We start from the raw sequence: 9,569 nt of genomic DNA on the forward strand, positions 1-9,569 counted from the left end.
GATGGAGAGGAAGAAGGGGGGTGAAGAAAGAAGAAGAAGAGAAAGCATGTCCCTGTCTAGACTAGCGATCATCGTTTACACATGTATAGTCTTTTTTTTCTTTCCATTTCTCCGTCTCTGCCTTTCTCTTTCTTCTTGTTCAAGGAATCTTGGTTGCCTCTCTTTGCGAGATGTTTCAAAAAGGTTTCTCCCGAATTTTCATGTTACCCGTTGTGGCTTCTTATTCTGTCCTTTTTGACGATACTTCTTTTTAGTTCTACTTGTTTTCTTCTTTCTCCTTCTTTCCTTGTTCAACTACATTTTGAAAGGAGGTGGCATTGTTATACACTTGCACCCGACCTTTTTTTTTCTCCCTTAAATAACAAGACGAAACGACTGAAAGAATCCAAGGCCAACTGAGAAGGTGTGTGTGTGTGTGTGTGTGTGTGTTTTTTCGCTCGGGGCGTAAAATTTGGTAGTATTACAAACATTGATTGTATGTTTATGTGATATCGGCTGGATATTTTATTTTACTCTGGTCTTTTGTTCCTTTGTAGCGCGATTCTTTTTTTGTTCGCTTTTTTCTTTTGAAGATCTGCTTCTGTCTCTCTCTCTCTCTCTCTCTCTCTCTCTCTCTCTCTCTCTCTCTCTTTGTGTGTGTGGCTGTGTGTTTGCGTGTTTATATGTTTTTGCGCTCACACTCCCGTTCTTTGTTGAGTTCTGTTTCTTTCTTTATCTGGGTGTCTTGGTGCTTTTTGTCTAGGTTGCGCCCTGGTACTTTTACGTTTCGAAGTTTTTTTTCTTTCTTGAGCTACGACATGATGTTGCGACGTTTTACATGTATCGTGTATCGAGACAGAACGCTTGAAACAGACGGAAGAAGAGATAGAGAAGAAGAAGAAGTCTCCCCCTCAAGGCTTGTCAAAGCAAACTACATTTCACGTCCGAGTTGGTCCATTTGCTGATTCGGATAGGCTACCTCGCCTACGACAGAACCGTCGCCATCATTCAATCTTCCTTCTTCGAAAAAAGCTGGAATCCGAGAATGCTGTCAATTTAGTTTACCTTGCCTGATCTTCAATTGCTCTCCATCATAGTAAATCAATCCCATGTCTGCATGCTGGCAGGAGAAAAAAAGATGCCATTTGAAAAGGTTCAGAGATCAAAGGACAAGTAGTCACCTGCGAATAGGTAACCAACGTGAAACTCGCCGTATGACTCTTTCTGGTTGCTTGTTGAGTATAGGATTACATGCATACACCAAAGAAGGCCAATCAGACGTGCCCAAGGCTCTAAAGCCAAGGTCCCTTGGGAGAAGCCTAGAACCGGGGAGAAGCAGTTCCGCAAGGCAAACATCAGGTGTGGAGTGTTTACAATGCGACAGCCTAGAATGGTGAGGATAGCTTCCAAACAAGGGGGGAAACGGGCATGGAGAAACAATATGGGGAAAGGGTGTATGCCGTATGTGATGCGCGCACCCGAGCATGGGACGTGATAAGCAGCAGCGTAGCACCGGGTTGCAATCATCGTGTGTCTAGCAAGCCAAAGCACTTCTGTAGAAGTTGCATGCTTTAGCGAAGATGACAATTGGTGGGGAAACAAGTAATTGGAGGGTTCGTGCCTAGTTGTGCGTTGACGAGTAGACATGTGCAGATGCAAAGTCAGGCGCGCAATCTCTAACAAGCTGAACTGCAGCTGAGGGCATCGTGAGTCTGAATGGAGTCTAGACAATCGTTGTGTGCGCTCGGTATGAGGCCTCCCCCCTTCCCTTTCCCGCCAGAGCTGCATGCGTGCAGCAAATGCAAGACGATGGATCGCGGAAGTTTGTAATAAGACCAAGCCAAGCTTTGCATATGGCCGATCTAGCTCAAGGAACGGCGCGCCGGCGGGCCACTTTGGGCGACGAGAATCGAGGGCCTAAAAAAAAGGTCTGGCCAAGTTATCGCCGTCTTGGGGAATGGCCTCTGGTGACTCGGTCGAGACGGTGGAGATGGCTTCGACGTATGCAGAGAATAGAATGTTTCAAACGTCCTTGTGTAAGGCGTAAAACAAACCCGCAAACATGGGGGGAGGGGGGCGTGTGGTGTGTGACGGGACGCTGCCTGTTTGGCCAGGTTAGGCGCCCGGAAGAATAATGCCAGTTGAGAGAATGATCGAGCCCGGGAGCTAAAATCCCAAATTCCATCATCTGGGACTCGATACAGACTGATGCACCACCGTTGCAGGCATCATTGCTCGATGCTGGGCTGCGGAAGCTCAGCCGCGGGTTTAGCAAGGGCGGCACTTGGGTCGCTTGACTGGGAACATGGCCAGCATGACAACAGCAAGAACAGGACAAAACTGAGCCCAAGCCAGATTGGGGGCTAACTTTCGTGACAGCATGAGGCTCATTCGTCCCTAAAAAAGCCATGGATCTGCTAGGGCATCGACATGGGATGAGTAGGAGAAGCCATGGGGGGTGTGTAGAAGAAATCCAGTGATGCGGGATAGCGGGTCGTGGTCTGCTGCTGCTGCAGGGGACCGCCGGGGCGTGAGCGCCGGCAATGAGCACGTAGAGCTGTATGTATGCACATACTCCTCCGTACCGCAAGCTTCAGGCGCGAGAGGCCAAGGTATCGAACCCAGATGGATGTCGAGAGCCGGAGGAGCAGCAGGCTGCCGGTGGGCAGGGATGGCGAGCAGATTGCTGACAAACGATGACGGCGGAAGTCGAACTCCATGTTACAAATGCTCAATGGCGTCGAATCTTCCTCAGCGGACTGCAACTCGGTGTGGGAGGAATTGTCAGCGCCCTCGGTGGATGCGGAGACCAACGGCTGCCTAGCGCCTTGAGGTTGGGGAGCATCAAGTTTCTAATGCAAGCGAATCCCGCAGTAATATCATGCCGAGCGAAGGTGATGCTTTGGAAACTGGGCCATTCTGCTTCGTCCTGGGCTCATGTGACGATTCGCGAGCTCTCTCGGCGAAGACTGCACAGACGGACGGCGTCATGGAATCCATCCTCCAGCTGGAAGCATCGAGTCATTCATCCTCTGTGCTCACCAGCCCCGGAGCCCGCGAGAGACGTCACGAACGACTCGACGATCCCGCCGTTCTGTTTCGTCGCCGTTCTGCTTTGGCGTGTCCGGCGTCTCCGGTGCGGATACCGGATACGGACATGGACGGCGACCGGGGTGGTTGCAGAAGCGGAACCATATCCAGCAAGCCACAGAGAGAGGCGCAGCGAATATGGGGCGTCGACGGCCGGATTTGCTAGTCACCGCTGATGCTCGCTAATGCTGCTGCGCTCGTCAAAGAGGACGATTGATTCATGAGAGGCGTGTGCAGCAGTCCTCACCATAAGGTATTATGGCAACGCGCAGAATATGATAGAACCGCGCTTGGATACCTCTCCGTAGGGTCTCTGGTAGCACGGCAGGGGGCGCAACGAAGCGGGCATCAAGGTGATGACGCCGCACCACTAACCCCAGTTGACACCGGTCACGCGCGGACAGCTCCGGGAGCAGGGTTAGTCACCGATAAGTGCGAATAGCAAGGTGACGGGTGATGGATTCCGTGAGGTCATATGCGCTTCTTTTTTGAGAGGTCAACGTGAATCCAAACGGCGCTGGAGGCAGATGGCCGTCTTGTCCTTGTCACGGCGAGCATCGTGCAGCGGCTGAAAACAGGTGATGCTCGCTGTAGGGCCAAGACGGCGGTGAACACCCCCCGGTGAAACCCACAGACGTCGAGCATCGATATTCGTACCATGAGGGCCATGGCCAGAGCCGGACACGGTCAGTCTCAGCGGCTCACCTTCTGGCTCTATGCTCCATCTGTCTGGGCGGCCCGCGTCCCGGTTGATGCTTGCGCCGACGCTTGAGCATACTGCCTTGCCCGACAGAATTCGGCCGTCCAGGCCTTGAACGAGTCAAGCTCCCTCCGACTTCCCCGCCAATGGACAGCCGGGAGCGCGTCTGTCGCTTAAACGCCTGGTCTGATCAACGGTATGGCAGCAGCTGTGGCTGGCTGACAGTTATCGGGCCCCAGCTCATCCGGCCTGGCTGGTTCCACTCCATCGACCCTAAAATTCGTTCCCGAGACATGAATTCTAGTGCAGAGATGATGGCCGCCAGGAGAACCAGGAGCTGTTAAGAGCGGCGATAGCGTACCTCACAGCGTACCATGAGCTCAGAGCGGTTCTCAAGCTGCTTTCCTCACCCTTCCCCCCCCCCTTCTCCAATCCATAATCAAGTTGCCTTCAGTTACTCAATTCACTCGTCACTGCAAAGCTCGTCTTCTCCTAGTCGACGTCGTTAGTATCACCTTTTTCTTTCATGCATTGTCAAGCAGACAGATACCTATTTTTACCCTCTATTGCCCGCTAGCAGCATTAGAACGTGCCGGTTTGCAGGGAGCTACACCAAGCGGACAGTGTGAGAGCGTCAGAGGCAGTATCAGATGGGAGACCATGTAAGGAGAGGCGCGTTTCGAGTAGAGGACAGGCCCCAGCAAACCGGGACTGGGAGCAAAGATTAAGGTAGGAGCCAGAGTGGGAGATGAGACGGAAGGGAGGGTAGCGATACCAAGGCCTTGGGTTGAACCCAGCAGGCGATCTACAGTAGTACGGTTCCTATATTTGGCATCAACCTTACGGGGGACCCTGGAATCAACTCAGAGCCAACCTCGTCACCCGTGCGACCGTTGTACGATCGCTTGTCAGCAGTGATACGATAGATCTCAACTTCGTTGTTTTACAGGGTGTAGAGCGTACCGTGCAATTACACCGAGCGACCCAGGCCGTACTTCGAAATGCAAGCGTGGCGGCTCTCATGGTAAGGGTATCGTCCTTGACACCACCGACCATCAAGGCTTGCCTCATTCGCAGGTGACCGAAACGGCGATTGCTCATATGCCTCGCGTGTGATGTATGAGTCTTGAGTCGACCGTATCATCGCCTCCCGTGGCCCCCAAGACGCATGTCTTAGACAAGGCATCAAACCCGCGAGTGTGTGTGCTATTCTCAGCCAGAGCATCACCGTCCTGGACAAGGTGGTGGTGGTGTCCGCAGACTAACTCCCTCATTGCGGCCGTGGGGTGTGGTGTAAGTATAAGTCGCATCTCAGGTACCTGGTAGCACGAAGGGACCCTTGGATTTCGAGGTGTACAATGATTGGTTTGAAAAGACACAAGGCTTTTCTCGTCCACATGTGCGCCAATTGCACATGCCACGGAACATTGCGGAAGGTAGCAATTGAGCACGGATGACGGAGAGCCTGGCACCCATGAGTCCCAGTTGGGCTTGTGGGCTGCTGGCTAGACATGGCCAAAACGTGAGATTCCTGAGGCCGGCTGCCTCCGCATCTTGACTCGGCGCAGACACCTGTCCTCAACCGTCTCTTCGGCACGGCCCTGGTAGCCGCATCTCTGAAGCGCAAGACGGGGCAAGAAGCTACCAACTCGCTGCCAGGGGCGGCCTCACAAGTCGGCCGCCTCGTGGCTTATGGAGACATGACAAGACGGGATGCAGAGATGCGTTGGGACCCGGATTCAAGCGTTCACGGTTGCCGGCTAAATTGTGCTCCAACCCGAAGTGCAGCGACAACGGTCCGGACCAGAGACCAGGCTTCTTCTGCACGTCCGGCTGCAGTTCAATACCTAAAGCTTTCTCCAGGAAGCGCCATTCATGCAACCAAGGCATGCGGCCGCCAGGGTGACCAGTCGCGAGGCGGGTGTTTCTGGAGACGTGCAGCGTCGAGTCCCCACGATGCCCATTTTCCTGAAACATGTCCACTCCGTGGTGAATGTGTAAGCCATTGCAGTGCAGGCCACTCCGTAGATACCTTGTGAGAAGATACACATACACTTGGCACCTGGCCACCTACTTTCTGGTGTCTCGCAGCACCCTGCATTCCATTGCCTAAACGGGCCGTAAGGCTGAGGCTGTTCTCTGTATCCCGTCCCAATTGGGAGTCATGCAACGCCCATCTCGGGAGAGAAGAAATAGAAGCTTCCCAGTGGTTTCACTGCATCCAATGTGGAACATGACATTTCTCGACGGACAGCCACCGCTCGATAGGGCATGCCATCCAGTTGAGGAGTTGATCGGCATTGGCCCAACGCCCGGGTGAACCGGTGCTTGTTCAGATTCATTCAAGCGCAAGAAGACGTCGGCCCTGCGATCTTCGCCCTCTAAACGTTGGAAGCTGAAAGGAGACAGTAAAAGCCCCCTGTACTCATGAATTCCGCTTGCAGGTGGTGAGCAACCTGTGCAACTTCAGCGGACACCGCCATCGGCCACGGGGAGAGCAGTGAATGACGATGCTGACGGACCAGATCAGTGAGATATGAGTGCATCATAACAACATCGCCTCGTGACGGATGGCGGCTAACAAAGTAGTAGGGCGATAGAATGTAGATGGTCCCTCGTCACAGCCTGCGTGGAGCCGAGTGAGATTCTCGAGAATAGGAGCGCTGTTGAGCCGGCGATGACCCTTGTGGCTCAGCACCGGCACAGAGAGGCTGGGCTTGTTTTGTGGCTCCGTGCTGCTTGTGGTCCACAGTTCGCTCGGCTCTTGTGGTTGGTCCCATCGTATGAAGTATTACTATGGCGTATGTATGTAGCACCCAGTTCCCTGCACCGTCGCACTCGCTTTGGTCGTCCACACAATGCGTACAGCGAACTTCGTAGAAGCAGGCAGGAAAGCTAACAAGTATCTCTGTATGGCTCCAGGCGTCTGTCAACGAGACTTTCCTGCCCTTTTGAATTTGGTGGGCGTTGACCGCGGAGCGTCAACTCGATCGCATCGCGGCAATCCCTTATTCGCCAGGCGAACTCGTAGATCCTCGTCCATGGATGAGCCCCCCGCCCGGGAAACATCAACAAAGGTATGACGTGCTGCCTCGAAAGCTACGTGCGTCCTAGCGTCCTGGCGCATCCGATCCTGGCGTCATCTGACACTCCCATCCGGATAGAGACTTGGCCGGCCTGGGAGAGACGGCTGCTGCTTGAGACCGGGGGCTTTGAGAGATGAGAATATCCCGACTTCAGATGCATCTCATGCACCAGGAAAACCTATCGCGCAGAGCCGGCCGCAGGGATTCTGTGAGACCGGAATCGTCTCTTGTCATTGCCGCCTGATTCGCAACGACCGAGCCTGCACGGGAAGCGCACCTCCGTCTGCTGATGCTGACGGCGCCGACGACTGCGGCCGCATGGCGGGGCCGCAATTCCATCGCAGGGACCGACTCGACGGTGGGGGGGGACGCATGAATCAATGGATGGAGATGAATCCGCCGCTTGGTGGAAATGACGGCGATGATACAGAGAGAATCAGGGACGTGATTGAGAAAGCTCGCGAGTTGTGCGGTCTGAGGCCGATATTGTGCGAAGCGGTAAGCGAGGGTACGGAGTGGGAAAGGACTGCCCTGCTACCTAGTAGGTAGGTAGTAGGTACCTAGTTATTTTTGCAGGTGGGATTTTGGAGAGCGAATCGTGCCTTCCAGGAAGGGAAAATCACGAACGCCTTTAGTCCGAGTGAAGGTGTTCATTCGGCAAGAACAATGGAACAAGCGTCTTGTCGACGCTGCTGTTGCGGGAAGGTGCCACTCCAATATGAGCTTACCAAGAGTGAATACCTAAGTAGTAGTGCTGTCTGTAATACCGCCTTGAACCCCAGACAATACGGCGAGCAGTGGTGCGAATAGCCTTAGAACCCTCTTGGACTCTGCACAGTTGTTGGGATAGCTGATGCATCATAGTGATGCTCTGAACCTGCGAGTGTCTAAGGTATGTGATCTGAGGCTCCATGTCTTGCATTGGCCGTGTCACCACCTAGGACGTTTGGTCATCACCAAGTCACCGAATCAGCAGAGCCAATTCTCGGCCAACCATCCAGCAAGCAACATGCAGTGTGAGCTGCTGTATGCTGAGGTAGGTCAAGTCTCGCGGAGTGACGCGTATTCGTCGTCCTCATTCCCAAGAAAGAAAGTGTTTGGATTTCGGCTCGTCGACGGCTGCGAAAACCATGGCATGTGCCGGTCCAAACTAACATAATCCTACAGGGAGCGATTGACTTGATGCGCTTTGCAGCGCCGTTTCACACAGCCCGTCTGGTGTGGAATCGTGACATCAGAGCACCAAAAAGGCAGTCAGGCAGCCGCTGCCGAAGCGAACTGAACCCCAAAGATTGCTCAATACAGGTCAACCGCCCCTCTTCTCTTCTCTCCGGCCCCCCGCCCGCCCGCGACTGTCTGTACTGTCACGCACTCCGAATTGCTGGCCTGACCGTCCTGCATCGAATTCCACACCGAGAAGCCCGGGCCGCGATTTGGAATTTGCGATACACGAATGGAGCCTCGTCGTACGTGTCTGCTTCTTCGCCCTTCCGTCCCTCTGAGTAATTCGACTCTTTTCGCCTCATCGCGCCGTCTGCTGCTCGACTATTTTGTCCCAATGCAGCAACAGCCGCCTGATGGCGCAAAGCCTAACACTCTGCTGCTTGGCTGTGATGCTGATTGTCGCTGCCGCTGCCGGTTACCTCTTGGATGATGCTGATGATGCGGATGATGCGCGCCGTGCTGAGCTGTGCTGTGCTGCTCGTGGCCCCTTGCAGCTCTGCAGCATCTAATTAGCGGGCAATACATGGCAATACCGGTCGTGTCGACGACGCCAGAACAGGCACGACTCCGCAGTCAGTCAAAGTCGCTCATGGAGACACAACGAGCTGACATGCTGCACACCTCACCTCACACCTCCCCCTCCCCCTCCCCCCCAGTTCAGCCTTGCTGCAGGTCAACTTTGAGGCCCCCAAAGGGCTTCTTCCCACGCCCCCGGTCAAAGGCCAATGACCCGTGAGCTGGGTGACTCTTCCCAGGCCCCGAAGCCCTGCCCGTGCTACTTCGTGCGTGCTAAACCTGGCCCTCCCTGCCCAGGACGTTCGTACGTGGACAGTACCTCGGACGCCGTACCGGACTCGCTGCGCGCGCGAGTACCCTCTGGCGACGGATGTGCTGCGCCTTGAGCGTCTCCGGATCCCCTTGGGAGCCATAGGTCGCCGCCGGTGGGAACTACTCCGAGAACCGCCACACTCCCTTGTCCGCAGCGGACCCTGCCCGCCATCTTGCAGCCACGACGCCTTAGGCCTTACCAGCTAGTGCTAGCAGCAGGTTCCCGTGTTGTGCTCTAGCAAAGGCCTTTTGCAAGTCACCTTGCCAAAGACTTGTGCTGTAAGTGTTCGCAGAGCCAGAACAGCCGGTTGAACATTCTCGACCGTTCGCGGGACTTCTTGCGGTTTGGTCTCGGGGCGCCACGGTTCGTCCGCCAACTGCCTGATCCGCCGGGCTGGCAGCCTGCCTGCACTTGATGAGCTCCGCACAATGGACTCTGTCGACAATGACTCCCTCACTGGCAGCAATTAATCATTCAAGATACAGTCAACTCCGCTACATAGCAAGTCGGCCTCGGGCCTTGTGGCAGCAAGTATCTGCCGGCGTTTTGCGTCCATGGGCTGCTGGTTCTTCTTAGCAACCGGGCAGCCATAAGAACAGCAGCACCACGACTCAGTCTACTTGCAAGAACCCTGTTTCTGGTGCTGACTTGGGGGTCCTGC

At 54.6% G+C, this 9,569-nt stretch overlaps 2 protein-coding genes across 2 annotated transcripts; both read left to right on the plus strand.

Moving 5' to 3' along the window:
• Positions 1-2,968: 2,968 nt before the first annotated feature.
• CCMA1212_001010 (uncharacterized protein) lies at positions 2,969-3,235 on the plus strand (the record flags this gene model as incomplete). The annotated part of the gene is made up of 1 exon (XM_073698450.1): positions 2,969-3,235. The coding sequence occupies one exon, from the start codon at positions 2,969-2,971 to the stop codon at positions 3,233-3,235; it is 267 nt and encodes an 88-aa protein (XP_073562780.1).
• Positions 3,236-3,915: 680 nt separating this feature from the next.
• On the plus strand, positions 3,916-4,113 carry CCMA1212_001011 (uncharacterized protein; the record flags this gene model as incomplete). The annotated part of the gene is made up of 1 exon (XM_073698451.1): positions 3,916-4,113. One exon carries the CDS (start codon positions 3,916-3,918, stop codon positions 4,111-4,113), a length of 198 nt encoding a protein of 65 aa, XP_073563030.1.
• Between the last annotated feature and the right edge of the window lie 5,456 nt (positions 4,114-9,569).

The sequence above is a fragment of the Trichoderma ghanense genome (genome assembly GCF_004382785.1).
Source record: "Trichoderma ghanense strain CCMA-1212 chromosome Unknown scaffold_0, whole genome shotgun sequence".
Classification (NCBI taxonomy): domain Eukaryota; kingdom Fungi; phylum Ascomycota; class Sordariomycetes; order Hypocreales; family Hypocreaceae; genus Trichoderma; species Trichoderma ghanense.